Source organism: Lepisosteus platostomus, chromosome 17, assembly GCF_059453375.1.
Source record: "Lepisosteus platostomus isolate fLepPlt1 chromosome 17, fLepPlt1.hap1, whole genome shotgun sequence".
NCBI lineage: Eukaryota > Metazoa > Chordata > Actinopteri > Semionotiformes > Lepisosteidae > Lepisosteus > Lepisosteus platostomus.
Genome location: NC_142627.1, coordinates 5,768,769 through 5,787,599, shown reverse-complemented (window position 1 = coordinate 5,787,599; position 18,831 = coordinate 5,768,769). Strand labels below are relative to the sequence as shown.

The 18,831-nt window shown below is 45.2% G+C and overlaps 1 protein-coding gene across 3 annotated transcripts in view; it reads left to right on the top strand.

Moving 5' to 3' along the window:
- arfgef3 (ARFGEF family member 3) overlaps positions 1–18,831 on the top strand; it is a 54,083-nt gene that overhangs the window by 4,835 nt on the left and 30,417 nt on the right. For all 3 annotated transcript variants that reach the window (XM_088609548.1, XM_088609547.1, XM_088609546.1), the window contains exons 3-10: positions 5,330–5,411; positions 6,573–6,704; positions 9,065–9,133; positions 14,809–14,931; positions 16,299–16,344; positions 16,610–16,694; positions 17,136–17,240; positions 17,687–18,011. In XM_088609548.1, the coding sequence (XP_088465674.1) occupies positions 5,330–5,411; positions 6,573–6,704; positions 9,065–9,133; positions 14,809–14,931; positions 16,299–16,344; positions 16,610–16,694; positions 17,136–17,240; positions 17,687–18,011 (967 nt within the window). The remainder of the gene's footprint in view (positions 1–5,329; positions 5,412–6,572; positions 6,705–9,064; positions 9,134–14,808; positions 14,932–16,298; positions 16,345–16,609; positions 16,695–17,135; positions 17,241–17,686; positions 18,012–18,831) is intronic.

The window sequence follows — 18,831 nt, the reverse complement described above, 5'->3', positions numbered from 1 at the left end:
TAGAAAACCTGGCAATATGGCCATGGCTAGCAGCACAGAGGTTATAACCACCAGGTGACTTTCACTGTGCAGGTACAGTAATTGCCTGTGTTGTGAAATGTGTGCTTAAAAGTGTTAATTCCTTGATTGTATATATGAATAAGAGAAAACAAAATATACTGCCTACACAGCAGAGAGATACACCAAGTGAACAGGGGCTTAGATACTAAAAGGAGTGCTTGTTCTATCTACATTTCCCATCACATAGACGTAGCCTTTGTAAGCCACATCATGAGTGTGGGGGGCTGAGATTCACTTGTCCATATTCAGGAGAATAGATGAACATCAGACAGTCCTTCGTAACACCATAGATAGCCATAGATTGTCTGATGAAGACAAAGACATCCTTTCGTAACAGAGGTTGCTGCTGACTGCATGCTGGATACTGCCCTTTTCAGTGTCCACTGGAAACTGCAGCAGCCAGATTCAGGGCAATCTGAAAGTCTGATCAGTTGCAATATCCAGGAGCGTCAGCAGACTTATTACACCCAAGGGCACAAGCACCAGATGGGTTCTAAGTCAACAGTGCCTGGACTGGCCTTCTGAATAGTTAGTGCTGTTCTGTTTCTGTCTCCTGTGACGAGCTGTTTCATAAACGTGCTACATGCTTCCTTGCATGGGAAGCTATAGTATCATGTTGGGTTATGAAGGGAAAAGGGATTCTAAAAACTACCTACATGAATATTTGTGATAAAAAAGTGAGTAATAGCATGCATTGGTATGTTGATATGAAACTCTCTGAAATGCTGGAAGACCAGAAGAAACAAAGAGATGTCCATTGACATTAAGCACCGTTTTTGAACATTGCTCATCGCAGAAGAGGATTGTGCTTCCCACAGATCCCACCCACACAGACGCCTACTCTGCCAGAGATGGGTGAACAAGGGCATGATGGGATTTTGCAAAGCATCCTGCTGAGCAAGTCCCGTTCTCAAGATAAATATTCAAGCTGAGGCGCATAATCCTGCTTTTCAGCTGCTCTATCTAAATACACAAAAGCAGTTGTGGGTGGCATATGGGATATCAGTTTTTTTACTCCAGCACCCTTCCCTTTTATCTATTAAGAATTTTTGCTTTCTAGCTTTTATTTGTAATCATTGATTGTTGCAGAAGCGGGTAATGCATTCTCCCATAGCACAACAACCAAAAGGGAGAATTTAAGTCCTGCATGGCAGGAAACATTTTCTGCTTTGGCAGCCAAGAGCAGAAACGTCAAGACATTAACTCCCACTGCTTCCAAATGCAGAATGACTGATAAGAGGAAAAAGGAAATTGCTCTGGTGATCCCCTGTCACTGCCTTCCCTGTAACATGCACGACCCTGGAATTCAGTGCAGTGTGAGCTCTGGGCCTCCCATCAACAGAAGCCTTTATTTTTCCTCTTTGGCACCTGTGCCATTTGTTCTTTGAAAGCTGCGAGTCTCCATGGCAGTGGAAAAGGGATTCCATTCTCGGCTGCCGTAGTCATGCACGGCACACGCCGCTGGGTGCACGCTCCAGTTCGTTTGCCATATTTCAGTGACACTTAAAACACCAGAGTCGGCGTTTCTCACCCTGGTGAGCTACCTGACTCAGAGCCCCGCTGAGCCAGGGTCTGTGAGGCAGACAGCTGCGTGATGTGAAAAGTAGAAAGGGTGTCTTAAATTTTCCTTCTGAGTGGCACATGGGTCAGATGAGGAAAAACACTTCTGGACACACCATTGCAGTCGAGACACACTGGTACAGTTTTTATACAGTTTTTTTTTTTTACCTTAGTGTCGGCATCAAAGTGAATTCACTTAGCCTTTTTTTTGTAAGCTATGTATATGTAGATATGCATGTTCTTACGTATTTTATCACGGTATCCACGTTCCTCATTTTTGTCATGAAGTGCACAGTGAAGAGGGTCCCCTGGAGACGCCTGTTCTCCGAGTTGTTTTTTGCTGTTATTCATGGAGGTACGTGGGAAGCCACAGAGGCAGATTCCCCCCAGAGCTGCCAGAAATGAGTCCTGCGGAGGCAGCTGAGTCACTCTTCCGAGCTGCTGGCGAATCTTCTGATCTGTGAATCTTCTCTCGCGAGTGGCCCGGTCTCCTGCTGCCTCACAGCACGAGGTGACACAGGGACATCGGGTCGGTCGGGCCCGGTGGCAGGGGGTCCCTGGCCTCTCGTTCGGGGGGGCGCTGGGAGCTTGTGTGCGTGTGTGTGAGGGGGCAAACGTCATGTCAGACTGCAGCTCCGCAGAGAGATGATAGTGATGCCTGCGGCCCACAGGACTCCATCTTGTTCAGTTGACATGTTCTGGAATAGAAAGATATCAGAATATTTCATAAAAACGTTTGTTCTTTAGTGTGAGAGGACAGAAATCTCTACCACAAATTGCTGTTTACAGAACCTGTAAACGCTGTTTAATGGCAGCTTTTAGCTTCCTAGAGCTTGTTACCCAGTGGAGATGTGGCCTCTTATACTAGGCTGTGGGGGTGTGGAACAAGCTGCCCAGGACACTGCTGGATGAGCTCCTGGAATCAGTTGAATACTAACTACCAAACAGGCTAGATGGGCCAAATTAACTCCTCTCGTTCACAACCTTTCTTTTGTCCTTATTGACTTTCTGCTCAGACAGAGTAACGGTGAGCAGCCACATGATAGTTTTACTGATCGATTCATCTGAGCTGTGGTGTCATCCTTACTTACGCCAAGAGAGGAGTTATCTGCCAGACCTCTCCGTCTCTCTGCCGAATCCTTGCTCAATCCTGACAGACTGTTTGATGTGCTTACAGCAGCTGCCAGAGGTTGAAAAGGTCTGGCATTTTTAGATCATATTGGGAAATTCTCCCCACTTTCCCTTGGGATCAAAGGTCAAGCTTCACCCCGTTTTTTTTTTAAATCTCGTCACTTCCAAAGCACACTTTTTAAGATCACTTTATCGGCCATATACAATTTTTTGCATTAGGAATTTGTCTTTTCACAGCTTGCTCTCCATGAGACACACAGACAGGGAGAGAGAAGCTTGGGGTCAGAGTGCAGGGTCAGCCGTTTATATGACGCCCCTGCAGCAGCTGGGGTTAAGGGCCTTGCTCAGGGGCCCAACGGAGTAGGATTCCTCTGCCGGCTGTGGGATACGAACCAGAACCTTCCAGCCGCAGGCAGAGATCCTGAGCCACAGAGCCACCCTACCGCCCCCAAAATTATTTAACCCAATAATTTTCACTTTCCTCTCATCTCTTTATCTGACTGCATCGTTGCAGCTGGCACCTCATGGTCGGTGAGCAAACGTTGTCCTTTATTAGTATTTTATCCAGTAGTGTTCCGTCGGAGGCGGCTTGCTGTGCCTGATGAAGGAGGCTCACAGTCTAAGACCCAGTTCATTGTCAGGAAGAGAGTTCCCGAGATGGCGGCCATGTGGTCACCCCAGCTGGATTCTTCTGGCATTAAGGAAATCATTTCCCACGACCGATCCAAGCTTAATTTCTCCTCCTCCCTCTGATACTCTCTTTGCCTGTTGATATGAGATAGCCTGTCTAGTCCATTAGTGTCAGCTTAAAGCGGTTTGTGTAATTGAGTGTTGTTCTGATGTGTGCACGGTCTTACATCTGGTATTTAATTATGTACAAGGACTAGACCTCGACAAAGAGTGGCTGCAATGCATATTGGCCCTAATTAGGCATTTTTGCATCCTTCATTCATGACCGAATTAATGTCTGGTTTGAAAGGGTGTTTAATAAGGCACTTTTGGGGGATGAAAACCATCACATCAGAATGCAGAAGGAATTATGAGGATGCTCTATTTTATCAATTAAGGGCTTGAGGTTGAAGTCTCAATTTCTTTTGCCTTTCCTGTCGCCAGTTAAGGTTTCCCCCAGGCAGCCTCTCTCCTGATCTCCTCTGGCAGCTTCGTTATGAGCGGGAGAGGCATCAGCGATGAGAGGCAGTGAGTGGCAGCTGTGCAGGAAGGGAGAGGCAGTAGGGCTGGAGAGTCAGGCAGGGCAATGAATGGGGACCTGCTAAGGTGTCCCAGGTCTCTCTGTCTCATCAGCAGGATAACACTGAGCTGAGGTGTGAAACCTGTCTCATAGAATATCACTCAGCCTTAACTAGCCCAATTTAATGCTTCTCCAAGGAGGAAGAGTTTTTATAACTTCAAGAGTTGGGAAACCCTGGTCTGTAACCTTCACGGTTACAGCTTTGCTTCTGGACTTTCTTAACCCTTGTTTTTTCAACACAGAACAAATATGTGCAATTTTCCCTTTTCTGTTTTTTTGACTCCCACTCTTTCCATGCTGCATTCATCCCACCACTACACCCCACACACAAGGGAGGATGGCAGAGAACTCACTGGTGCCCTCTACTATTCCTGTCTCACCACCTCCTCTATCTCTGGCTGGTCTAAAAGTGACAGAGGGAGTTTTATTCGCAAAGTTTGTTTTTTCCTCCGCTAACTAGTTAAAAGGAATTTAAGAAAGCTTTAAACATGCCTGTCTAGAAGTAACCGGTTTTAATTTGGAAGAGTCAACTCAAGAGTGCGGTTTTTGTTTATAAGATAAGATGTGTATTTACAGTTGGAAAACGCAGGTTAATTTCTGCTCCTTTCCTGGTGGGAAAGAGGGTCAGAGCAAGAGTGTTTTCCTGATCCGAGGAAAGCAGTTCCTTTCCCAGGGAGCACAGCCAGTGTTTGCAGCTGAACCACATAAAAAGTCAGACAGTAGCTCACGATTAACGGTAAGACCGACCACGTCAACCATCTTGCCTCCACGGTTTGGGTAAGTGGGTGGGTTTGTGCTCTGATTCATGTTTGCCTTGCAGAGACCCTGGGTGTTGTGCACAGGGAACCCTCTGGGTTCGGCACAGTGCGAGAGCCGTTCCTCCTTCAAAGACTTGATTTAATGCAGTTTCTGGTGATATTGCTCACTCCCAAACTTAAGAAATAAGTATCTTTTATACGTAGCTTGTGAGCCAGCTGACCCATCAATCATTTCCTTTAATAATAATGAATTAATTGCATCGTTTTCCATTGTCTCAATTGAATTAATGAATGCAGAGTGCAGTGTTCATTTTAGAAAAATGTTCAATAGATGGTTGAAACGTGTACTTTCTCTGCTACTGGGAGGTTGGAGAGGACTGGGATGGGCTTATTATCATTATTTGATTTTTGCTTCCTGGTGATGACTTTTGTTTTTCATATAAGATCAAGTTTTTGTGCTCATGGCAGGAAGCCGCAGTCCACATCGCCTGGCCTGAGCTCTTTGGGGCAGTGGGGATGAGAGTGAGCTGTTCCCAGGTCTCTAAGTGTGTTCTCTGTTCTGGTCCCTTAGAGAGCGATGCCTGCTCCCTCTCAGGCTGGCCCTGGAGTCGAGGAATGTCAGGCTGGCCCAGAGCGCCCTCGCAGGAATGCAGGTGCCCATTTCAAATGGTTTTATCTCAGGGGAAACCGCGCCACGTCAGGCTGCACTGGGAGTGCGATCGTGTTGACACCCATCAGCCACCCTTGTAATGGTGCAGAGAAAAATGAAGATTCCTCGTGCCTCTGTGTGATTAGTGTAGTGTTGTAGGAGTGCGGAGACACTGTCACTTCTAGAAACTAAAAAACTAGAAACTTTTTTTCTCATTCCTTTCTCTGGTAATGTGGATCACTATCATTTTCAAACTAAAAACACTATAGATTGGTACAGTAAGTTGTGCCTGGCTCGTTTCTCTCTGTGCCTGGGCTCTGCTTGAGGCATCGGTACTTTGTGTGAACATGGTGATATGAAATGTGGCCTCTACAGTGTAGATATGAAGTTGTATTATAGCAGGAGAAACTGATCTTGTAACATAACATAGATAGATAGATACTTTATTGATCCCGTGAGGGAAATTGCAGTGCAACAGCAGCTTAACACAGACAACACAGCCGCAGTGTAACAAATTATATAATAATAGTGCAATACATACAATACAAGACATGGCCATGAAGATAAAGCTTCATACATATAGGAATATATTTCAGTCTTTAGGTCCTTGCCTCAACTTTGTATATTCTGTATATATGCAGAAAAAAAACTGGTCTTACATAATGCCATTTATAGTTTTCTTGGTAATTTATCTAAGAGAATACAGAGGAAAGATCTTGCACATCATAAAGCATCTTTACAGTTGTGCTAATTAAGATTCAGTTTGTCTCCGTGTGTTTATGTAATGACTGTAATTAAGTGAAAGCCAACAATGACAGCATTCACGCCTGTTGCTCTGTTCCTTAATTCTGATGGAAAAGTAACATTAATTCTCCACATAAAGATTTCTTTTTTGTTTTTTTATTAATTTTACAAATGGAAATCTCAAGCGTGATGTCAGTACCCAGGTATTTCCAACTTGTCTGTGGCCATTAAACAACCACAAAAGAGAGGTTTAAAGTCTGTTTTAAATGTAGTGGCCTTGGCTGCCCTCACCAGGACAGCTGCACTGAGGTAGGATGGGTGGACAGACAGAGGGGAAAGGTAACTTGATGTGTGTCGGGAACGTGATGTGGCAGCCCGTCGAGGAAGCCCAGTGACGTGCTGTTGTCCTGGCTTTGCGCAGAAGATTCTGAGTGAGGAGAGGTTTGTCTCCATGGAGACGGAGGCCGCGGAGAAGCAGCTGTTGGCTCAGACGCTGGACGCTGTGAGAGTGACGCCCTTCCTCCATGAGGACCTGCAGGTGGAAGTCATGAAGGTAAGGGCTGCCCAGCACTTAACAGGGAAAACCGCTGGATGTTATGCAGTCAGGATCGACGGGCTCATACTAGGATGGGAGATAGCTAGGAAATGAAGTGAATCTTGAAAGGGATTTCGACACACCAGTAGGTGGCAGTCTTCAGCGTCTTTGCTATGTAGACGTATACAGGTCTGTGCATGCACACATGGGTGCTCTGCACTGAGAATATATGTACAACAGGAGCTTTGAAACTCCAGTATTGAATCACTGGAAATACAGCACTGTATGCTCATACTTCCACATTGTATACTGTAGGAAATGGACATTTTCAGCTAGTTAGTAATATCCTCTTGAATTCCTCACTCAGTGATGTATTTATTAATATCTGCGCTGCCATAATGTCACAAACTTTTAGAAAACTACTCTCCGTTCAGTTTGCACCTTGCTAAGTCCCTTCCCTTGCTAGAATAGTTTAACTCCTTAGAAGTGTACTGGATGAGAGAATCCATTGATTTACAGTGGAGGAAGTTGTTGTTGTTTTTTCAGGCGTTTCTTGCAGTTTCTGAAATATTTTAACGTTATGGTGTCATGGAAACATAGACAATTAGTGACGACTCGCTGACAGGTCTTAAGTGATAATTGACTTGGTGTCACGGGCACACGGTCTGAAACACTGCCAATGTAGGTGCCATCAGTCCTCATTTCCCTCGCTGTGCATGCTTTGTAAAACGGATTGTCGTGCTGGCAGAGTGCACTGGGTACTTCCTGTCTTTACTACTTACCTTGGACTTTACCACACAAAGTTAGATTCCAACAAATTACTGCTGATTACAGACTTTCAAAGCTGTTTGTTCCATTGTAAAATTCGTTTTAACAGCTTTCTGTGTTAAGCAGCACAGTATGTAAATCCAGTACAACAGAACTCATTTGTGTGTATCAAATGAAATCTGTTCATCTTTTCAGAACTTACACTGGCCTACTGTCTCTTGCTCGGTCTCCTTCTTTCAAATGTTGGAGAGTATAGTTTAGAAAATGGGCAGCAGACTTCATTCTGGAGCACCCACACTCCTGGCTGATGTCCATTCCCTTTAATTAATCAAACTAGTTAACAGTTTGTCCCTAATATTATAAAATCCTAAGCAGTTACATTGTTGCAGCCTGGCATTCAGTGTTGCGTTATCCTGTTCTGCCAGGACTCTTCAATGCATTGCTGCCCTTAGTGAATAATGGAAGAGCTCTGGACTGTCTCCAAGCCCTGTGACAGCCAGACTCCAGCCTGCTCAATCGTTGAGCTATAGATGGTTCAGCCAGTGGCACAGTTGTTGTGAGCGCTGGGCACCATGCCATTGCCCTGAGACTTCATGCCATTGCCCTGCCATGTCCGCCCAGCAGGGATGCACCCTTTCTGATCCAGTAATGCTTACATCAAGTGTCATTGTGACACATGTACAGGACACACATTTCTGTACATTTTTCTAACTACGATGACAGATGGGCAGGCTTTGAAGCCTCTTTTTTTGCTATAACTTGTTTTGCACGGCTGCCTTTTGCACGCTGGCTAAGCTTTGATATTATCGGAGCCTTGGTTGTCTGAAACGCGTACCAGACTCTGCTGAACCCTTTTTTTTCTGCCCTCTTAAAAGGGATGTCCTACGAAATTCATCTGTTGCTTAACAGATATTTTGCAAAGCTCCTTGTGACTGGAAAGTCATTTCCAGAAGCTGTAAAATGAAATTTTTAACTAGCTTTTCCAACCCTTTCCTGGAGCGAGTCTGCCACAAGAGCAAACCAGTTTTTGTAGTATATGGCTACAAACCACCCTCCAAAAGTGCTAATAAGCCAGAAAGTCAAGAATTTACTGGACAAAATGGGGTAGTTATTTTAGCCTCTGCACGTAGTATACTGAGACCTAAAGTAGCACTTGTACTGACAGTGATAGAAACTGGAGTTTCAGAGAACATGGTGCACAGGAGACCACTCCTCTGATTTTGTTTCTACATTAATAGTAATACTATCAGTGTTGACAGGAGCCTTGAAGTTTATCCTTGCGCTGACTGTAAATTAGCGTGTTGACGAAGCTGTGAAACTCTCATCAGCATTGCTTGTGACATGTACTTGTTAAAATCAGGCTGTACCGCTCTTGTTTTTTTCCATCTGCTTTTGAAAGCAGCACAGCCAGGCATTCTGTACAACCCTGAGCCTGAAAACAGTAGCACAGAAGAAGCTTTTGAAATTTTCTGTAGGTATAGCAAGCAAGATGCTGAATTAAGGAAGCAGTCTTTAGGGTTTTTTTACCTGTTACTTCTCAAACCCACACAGGCAGGGCTCACAACGTCATCTGCTTATCATCTGACCTCTGGCTGTCATTATTCCTGCAGGTCCTGCTGTGCATAACATATTCCTCTACCTTTGAGATCAATGGGGACTCCATACTGAGAATCGCAGAGGTGAGTCTGTCATGAGATGGCGTGGAAGGGACAGTTGTGTGGAATCTGAATGCTTCTTGCCTGACGCACAGAGTGGTGTGGAATGTCTTTAGCAAGAACCCTTCTAATATCACACGTCCTTGGATATCCAACTTCCAGGTGTTCGGTAGAGCTGGGGTGGTGAGTGGTGAAAACTTTAAAAGTACGCCCAGCAGATTGCAGTGCTTGTTTCAGCCAAAAGCTAGTTGTCGTTAATGGGGAGAACTTCAAATAAGACCCTTCGCACTCTCCAGGTTAAAAGAAATTGTGCTGGAGTTTGTGTCGCTCTGAAATATCATATTGCTTTCGATTTTCTTAATGTCTTTACTTATTGTGAACCCAGTTTTTCTCCCAGCTGCTTCTTTGCTGTTTGTTCGATTTTTCTGCTGTCAGTTTGTGAAACGAGCGATGAGGTGTAGCTGCCAGAGCTGAGAGTAGACCCCCCAGTTGTATTCTCCTCTGTACCTTTCCTGATTGACAGGTGCTGGTGTCATGACTGCTTCCTGTTCCTCCGCCATTTCCATCTGTTCTTTTTAAATGAGTAATATTGATATTATTGTTTTCCTTGGTGTTTTGATTGAGACAACAGACACATTGACAGGCTCAGGAGCAGGTGCGTCTTTAGTAATGAACTTAAAATTGCTCAAAATATTGAGGGCTGCAGTCAAGATCGCCCATTCATCTGGGAGGAAAGGAAACGGACATGACAGTGTCCTTCGAGGAGCAGCCCGGATTATTATAAAGAACACGAGCAAAGATTCCAGCCTTTCAAGTGCACTGTCTGAGAGCTCTTTCATTACCCTGGGCTGAGTCCTCGGGGAGGGTAAATCCTGAGACGATCAAGACGTGTTTATGTTAATTGTTGTGGTTAAAAACTGCCTGAGCTTCTTCCCTAATGGAAGAGCTTGGAGGAATGAAACTGAGGCAGGAGGAAAGTTATGGGATGGCTCTGTTGTATGCAGTGATCATGGACAGGGTTTGGGAATTAGGATAGTGCGGATTCCTCGTGCTGCTTGCCCTAGATTATTGCTCATGGGGAAAATGCCAGGCTGAGAAAGAGTGTGAATTCCTTCATCCACTGAAGAACGCGTTCTGTATAAATCATAGTTTTATTGATGCTCAGCGCAGCCGTGGTTTGAGTCAAAAAAGAACAATTTCTGCCTTTATATAAATGCCTGTGTCTTTATAGACAGATATAAAATTGTCCCTTCAGGAATGGTAGTGTAAGGACTGTGATTGGCAGCCATTTTAGCGCTGGTGAAACAGGCTTGATCAAAGGCATATTGGTGGCATGTATCCCATAAAGGCATGTGAATACAGGTCAGGTGCAAAGTCTATGGTAATGCACAGGCTAAAGGGAGTCTCACCAAAGGGCCTTATTTTAAGATCTTAGTCAGACTTGGGATAAAAATATTATCGTTGATTTATTTGTCCTAGGTCATGTTTTTGAGAACTCGTATTGTGGGACACAGGCTTCGAATGGACCTTGCTCTTGAGTGGTCACTTGCTCAGTGCGGCCCAGCTCAGAGAAGCCTTCCTCTGCTGCCCCCCAGTTGTGGCATTCACCACTGCAGTGCTGAAGAAGGGCACACTTACATCCGTCATGATGATTCTGAACTGAACATCGAAGCGTAGTATTTTTCACAGACAAAGCAAAATAGAAAAACAACATATTAAGTAATTATACTTATTTTTTTCTGCAGTAAGGCAGTAGGACCTTTAAGGTAAAATGCATTTTTTTTAAAGGTCAACTCTTTTGCTGTTGTTCACGAGTCTGTATTAATTCCCCATGAGGTGTAAGGTTCCTGGGAGCTGGTCGTCATTCCCAGCCTGTGCTGTGGTAGTTTTTGCAGTGCTCTCATTATGAGCTTGCTCTTTTAAATAGCAGTCTGACACTCTTCTGCTGCTGGGGACACCATTTGATATCTGCCCCAGCAGCCTTCTCTGTGTAAAAAAAAACAGTTGGGCCTTTTCCTAAAAATGTCAGCTGCCACTGCCACCAGTTTTATGCTGTCTTGGAATTATTCAGCTGATGCCCATTTCAGTCATGAATCCATCTCATTTATAATGAATTTGGTTTAAGATATTTTTTTCGTGTAACATTTAAATGCTCTCATGAACTAATCTTGCACAGTAGAGCACAGAATATTAAGAAGTGAAAAATGCAAAACAATGAATACCTTACTATAAGGAATGCCCCTGGTCTTCCTCACAGCATAACTTTGGAATGCTTGGGCGGTTTTTCCAAGATTATTTAAGCATTTTAGGGAGCAATATATCACCTAAATCACAGACGTGCAGTTTCACCGACTTTAGCAGAGCAGATTGGAGAAATTATCCCTGTTGTTTTTCTGATAGTGTTCATGTTCTAATCATCTTGGATATATTTCAAATGTATGCGATACTCATACATCTGAACTCTCTAGAAGATTAATATTAGTTATCAACAGTGGAGTAGTAGTAGAGGAGTTTATTGTCATATGTACTGTACATGTACATTGGAATTCTTAATCCCGCCGATCTCTCAGGACATACACAGTACAACAGACAACACCACACAGTGTAGACAGTACATTGCAAACATAATAAATGATAACAATAGATGATTAATAATAAACAGCTGGAGAGAGCGATGAATATGTGGTAGTGAAAAACACGTGGTAGTCCATGCAAAAAGTGTGTAGTGCAAAGTTGCATTGAGTTCTGAGACAACTTAATATCTTCATAATACAATATAATTCTACTGTATTCTTCAACATCATATGTCATATCTTTAATATCTTCAGAGGTATGTGTTATCATAGGGGAAAATGTCCAGGACAAGCCACCTGAAAAAAACCCAAGTTAAACAATGACCTTCTAAGCTGATTAACACTTAAAGGATTTATGATGATCTATTGTTTGGGACTGAATTAGGCGGAACTGAATGATATAATAATTAGGCTAGGTCCCTTTTCTACTTCATTATTTTCCCAGGATGTACAGGAGCTCGCTCTTTGCTTTCAGAGTTATTATTATCCATGAGCAGATTCTCGTTATCCATTACCACATGGACAGGATAACGAGACCTTTTATTATCCTGATGGATTTCATTTTGGCGCTGTTGTGACACCCTGCATGTCTAATAAGACGAAACATCTTCTTAGATGTTGTTTTGCTGCAGCAGCCTTTGGTTTTCTACACCACAGCAGGACGCTCACTTTAGGCTTCCTCTGATATTGTGCGATTCTCTCATATAAACTGGCCACGTTCCTTTTAGCACGATCAAATGGCTACAACCTGCCCTCCCCCCACCCTCCATTTCTCTATATAGTTGCATATATAGATAAGATAAGATCACTTTATTAGCCATATACAAGTTCTTGCATTAGGAATTCATCTTTTCACATACCCCAACTTGCTCTCCATGAGGCACACAGACAGGGAGAGAGAAGCTGGGGGTCAGAGCACAGGGTCAGCCATTTATATGGCGCCCCTGGAGCAGTTGGGGTGAAGGGCCTTGCTCAGGGGCCCAACAGAGTAGGATTCCTCTGCTGGCCGCGGGATTTGAACTGGCAACCTTCCAGTCACAGGCTCAGATCCTTAGCCCCAGAGCCACCGCTCCGCCCCAGAGATATATGGAGGGGACCCTCGTTTTTTCATGTTACAGGGATATGTGCAAAGCTGGTCTAGGCAATCTGAGGTGAGAAATGTGCCGCAGCAGTTTGTTGTCTCTGTTGCTAATGGCCTGTGTGAGGTTGGTGTTTACCCAGCACCTCTGGTACTCCTGAGTACCTGCTCTTGCCCTGCAGCTTCGTGTGGCTGCTCTCTCTCTCCTGGATCCCCGCGGATGCAGGAGCTGGGGAAAGTGTGTGCTGCCCAGATCCTGCGTCACTGGTGCTGATGTGTCCGGGTGTTAACCCTTGGACCCTGCTGCTCCACGGTCTCGCAGTGTGTGGCTCAGGCTGCGTGGGCTGGGGACAGGGCTGACGTAGGGAGCAGCGTAGAGTCTCTCCAGCAGGCTAATCCTCCCTTTCAGATCAATCCGTATTAATAAAACAAATTCCAAGGTGCTCTGTTCCCGGCGCCACTTCATGTGGTCTCCATGGCACCTGTGGCCGTGACAACAAAAAGGCACATCAGTGTTTGCACACCCGGTTCCTACCCACCTAAAGAGAGGAAAAATAGACAGACAATAGAAAAAATATCCCTATTTATGTGAGGCAGGTCCTCACGGATATTCTTTACCACTGAGAATACGTGGATGCATGTACATTAGGATAATTCCAATTACTAAAATGTTATGTTTGGGGAAAGTTTGGGGTTGTATTTGTATAGTACAGTGTTATTCAACATTGAATATCAGGGTGATGTAGAAGTTGAACGCTCTCCTCCTCCTCATCACTTTAAATTCCTCAAGCTCTCTTCCTAGTGAAAGCTGTAGGCGTCTCGGGTCCGATTGCTAATTGGGCTGGCTTCCATTACTAAGCCACTAATATTTGTTTGAGTTTGATTGAGCAATATACAGTAAATACAGATCATAAATAAAAATATTGTTAAAAAGTTCAGTTTGGCATGCAGTCAATGGGAAGAAAGTCATTTACTGGCTTATCTGATGAGATTCAAACCCCTTTTAGAAGCGATAAAGATCTTCATAGTACCTTTTGGAGATGGAAAATTTGAGGTTTGTGAGTCTTGAATCAAACTTGAAGCTAAAGAGGACACCATGCTTGAACTGTTAGACAAAACACTATGAAGTGATTTATGAAGGAGGCTTAAGTGGGATATGTTACAGATCAATAGAGTCTTACGTGTACTAATGACCCTGTGTGCAGTAAAAATAATATATTTGCAAAAGCACAGATATTGACGGCCTGGTTCTGATTTTAGATGGGCTGTTCTGTTCACACAGAGGCATTGAAGAAGGAATCGGTTGCTTTTTTTTCCTGTTTTAAGATCATAAGGTGAAAAAACTAGAGGAGACCATTCAACCCGTCTAGCTCACTTGAAGCTTAGAATGAGTAGAATTGGTGGCTAGGAGCCGATTATCAAAGAATCCTATAGAGCAGTTTCCTGGTCAGCGGCATGTTTCTAATCTCTGCCTCTGTGATGTTCTGTATTCATGGCAGGAGCCGATGCCAGCATTTCTCACGGCTGCCCTTGGGACGGCTGCCTGAACTGGTTTAAGCCCTCAGCTCAGCTCCCGTTTGCGATGGTGCAGTTTGAGCTGCTGAAATTCCCACTTCCAGCTGTGTTGTGTTTCCTCGCTGTCCCATAACCACTTCCTCACAAGGGGACATCTGAGCAGGGCGATGCCAGAGTGACAGGCCTCTTCTTATAGATATGAGTAGTTTGTACAAATGTGAAAGGTTTTGCATATTTAAGGTTATCTCTTCAAGAAACCAGGGTCTAATCTGAGGCTCTAACTAAGACCACTAACTGAGACCTGTTAATTGAAGTCTGTTTATTTATTCCTCAGTCAACGTTGAGTGGAGTTGTTTCTGCGGGTACGTAAATGTTGAGACCACACACACTAACAGCCCGAGTGTCCTGTCTGGGGGAGAGCGGAATGAACCTCTTTTCCCTGATAAAGAATGAAACTCTCAGGTTCTCCTGTATCAGGTGGGGGGGGTCCAAATGTTCTTGCCCCTGATGGTCTCTCCTGGTGTGTCCCCCAGGTGTGCATCGAGACGTACAAGGCCAGCTGCCACCAGCGCAGCATCAACACGGCCGTGCGCGCCACCCTCAGCCAGATGCTGAGCGACCTGACCCTGCAGCTGCGGCAGAGGCAGGACTCTCCGGTGAGCGAGCAAGCGAGCGAGCGTCTCGGGTCGGGCCTGCTCCCGAAACAACCCCCGTCCAGAACGGGCCGCAGGCAGACCTCTGGCTTGCGATTCGGCACATGGAACTTATTCCGCTTGGCAGTTTGAGGAGGAAGAAATGATTTCTTTCTTTTTTAATAGCCGTTTCTAACATGGCTTCTTTGCTTCCTCCAAGCTGTACGTTTTCTTCCTGTGCCAGAAAGAGCTGGGGGCTCCAGAGTTCTGGCAGTGAAAGGGTTGCTTCAAGGCGCAGGGGACCCTGAAACGTGAGCTTTTCTGATACTAACCAAAGGTGAAATGGTCAGAGTGTGGACTCTTCCTTACTGCCGTCTGTAGAAGTGAACTCACGCACAGGCGCTCGCTGGCCCTGCTCTCCAATTCCAGATCCATATGTTAAAGGATAGGCTGCAGTCCCCTGCTGCTGGGGCAGCAGTGGTTCGTGGGTTCACAGCCGTGAGCAGAGCTGTGTGCGTGGGACAGGTCTGCCTGGGCCTCGGTGCTCAGCACGGTCATTTCTCTATTGCTGTAATGTTCCCCTGCTGGTGAATAAATTGTAACGTGTTTTACTTGTGAGCTAGACAAAGTTACTGAATTTTTATTTCATAAAGAGAATCCCAGTATAGGTTAGTCTGCTGTGTACTCTGATTGTCAGAGCGCAATGTACTTTGTTGTCCTGAACGGCTGAAACATTTCTTTTCCCTTATAAACTAATCCAGTCCTAACTGAAACTCGACTGGGTAGTTCTCTGCATTGTCTGGTTTTTGCCAGTATCTTTTTAAGTATCTTTAATTAGTCATAAGGAAAATTTTTAGAGAGATGTTTAGTTTTATAATTTGTTGCGATGTGACAACACAGCTGAGTGCTAAAGGACAAACTGGCTATATATTGCTAATATTAGCAAGCTCAAATGGTGATAATCGGATAAAATGTCTGATTTACTTGGAGTATATATAATGTAAGTAAAATATTAGATTAAACAAGAAAACGGCAACCATAAAAGAATTTTGTCACAGCACTGGTCCTGGCAAATGTTTGGTGATGTTTTAAAACCCAACACTAAATGACTGACTGACATTAAGTATTAAGCATTCCCAGTTTATAAAAGACATGCGATACTGGTGTCAGTTTGTGTGCCGTTCTTGGTCTGTTGCAAGCTGGAAGGACCAAGCTTGATATTCATCTTTGCCTGGAGAATAGCTGCTGCCACAGCTACTGGAGTTGATAGCGAGTGCTTGCAGGTTTAATTCCACCTTAAAATGACATGGTGTGTGTCAGTAGAGAGCTGTTCACTAGCGTCGGTCAGCAGGAGCAGTTTAACGTTCTCTTCTCTGATTGTGACCCTTCAGGCGTCAGAGGGTGAGGAAGAGCTGATGCCATTCTCTCAGCACAGAGGTATGTCCCGAACACGACATCGTCCTCATCATATTGCTGCAGTCATGTGTCTGGGCGTGGAAACAGGACAACAGGGAACAGGAGAGATCATGGCCCGTGGGGCAGGGTTGGTGTACAGTATATAGCCTGACACTGTGTCACTTGCATTGCAGGCATCTGCTTTTCTGAAGGAGAAAAGAGAGGAGCTTTCAGGATGTTGTCTTGAGTCAGTTGTTTTTGTTAGCCTCTTGATTCACCTCTCACGGAAATGCTCTCATGTCTCTAGACATTTCCCCTACGACAGAGTCTCTGTGTGAAGACGTTGTGACCGTCCTCACTGTCTTCTGCGAGAAGCTGCAAGGAATCATTAAGTGAGTACTGTGCACAAGCTTTGCTCCATTTTTTGTGCATTTTGTTTTTACACAGTATCTCAGATTTGTTCAACTAAAATAACCCTCCTGTAAATGTATCCGAAACTACTTGGAATATTTAATCCTTTGACATTTTCTTTGCACATGTGGGGTAAATGATCTTGTCTGAATTAGTCACTAGCATGGACTGCTCCCCACTACCACAACTACTTCTAATATGTCCTTACACTTATACAGCACCTTTCTGGACACTCCACTCAAAGAGCTTTACAGGTAATGGGGAATCCCACTGCCACCACCAATGTGCAGCCCCACCTGAAAGATGCAGCAGCATAGATGGGGCTTATTAGGAGGCCTTGATTGGTAAAGGCCAGGGGGAAATTTGGCCAGGACACAGGAGCAACACCCCTAATTAGAAACTATTTCTTCTCATTTCCACAGTGAGAACCAGCAGCTGCAGCTCCTCTACCTGGAGTGCATCCTCTCCATGCTGAGCAGCTGTCCCCTGAGCATGCATGTCCACAGGGGCTTCACTGACCTGGTGTGGTAAGGGCATGCTCAAGCCTGAGCCTTTTATTTCCTCTTTATGGCGACAGAGCCAAACCTTTCAGCAATCTGAAACTTTGTAAGGGTTCTGTGAGTATTAGACATTTCATTGTCCGTTGGAAGACGGACAGTTCTGTGGTTACTCTTTAATTATCAGTGACCAAAGGCTGATAATTAAACTTTGCCAGTTCAGCAGATAATTTGCGAGAAAACCCAGAGAGCTCTGTGACCAGAGTATGCAAACTTATACGCTGCCAGAAATGCTTGTGCTCCTGTGCTTTTCCTTCCCTTTGCTGAAAAAAAGTCACCCAGTCAGCTGTAAGAGAGCCCAGAGCTTTTACTCTCTTGTCTGCTGGGATGGGGGCCACCCCTACTGCAAACGAACACGGCCCTGTAGCGAGTCGACTGAAGGCCTTGCCTGCCTTTCCCCCAAACCCTTTGATTAGGAAGCAGCTCTGCCCAGCGCTGATTGTGATCCTGGGGAACCCCATGAACGACAAGACCATCACGTCGGCCCACGGCGGGGTCACCCAGGAGACGGACCCCCCGTCGGCGGGGGTCTCCGACCAGGGGCGGGGCTCGGGCTGCTCCTCCAGCCCGCCGGCCCTGATTGGCCCCGTGGCGCGGACCATCTACTACATGGGGGCGGAGCTGGTGCGCCTGGTGGGCTGCGTGGAGTCCATGAAGCCGGTGCTGCAGTCGCTGTACCACCGCATCCTGCTGTACCCCCCGCCGCAGCACCGAGTGGAGGCCATCCGGATCATGAAGGAGGTGAGGCCGCGGGGGCCCCACTGGGGCCTTCTCGACAGCGTTGGGCAATGGATCTTTAATTAATCATAGGGAATGTTAAGAGAAATATTTCGTGCTCTATTTTTTTTTTTGCCTTGATAAAATAATTAACTGTGGAAGGGTAGTCACCTGGGCGGCACTGGGCAATCATTGAACAATCTGCGATTAGACTGCTGGGAAAAAAAAAAGATTTTCAGATTTCCGAATTCTGAATTACCAGCTTCTTCCCTCTGGCAAACTTTTTAGGTTGCCCAAATGGAGATCAAATGAGTACAGATATTCATTGCTCCCTCATCTATTGAGGCAATCAATACAAATAAATGGGAAGGGTAAACCCAGTCGAGCCAGCAGAAACTGATCACGTTGTGTCAGCTAATAGATGTGATGTATTCCGATGTACAGGCGCACTGTGGGTCTGTGAAGGTTTTCCGCTGGGGGACAGTGAAGTTTATCTTGTCTTTTCCGGAGGCTGTCCGCACAGCGTGCTTGGGCTCTGTGCTGGTCCTGGGGCTGTTGCTTTGAACCAGTTCGTTGCACCCAGTAAGAATATCAGAGGGCTGCTTTGAAAGCAGAAAATGGATTTCCTGGCATTCGGTTAATGGTAGCTGGTCTTCCCGAAGGGGTGGGAAGGTGGAAATTGCGAATAGAGCAGAAGGGATGTTGAGTGTTATGCTGTCCATTCCAGCTCTCAGGACAGGGACGCTTTCAGAAGTGGGACGTAGCAACAGGTGGAAACTGTTGTCTAGATTTATAACCCCACTTTGTTTGTATTGACTCTCTGACCTCCTAGAAACAGGATGGC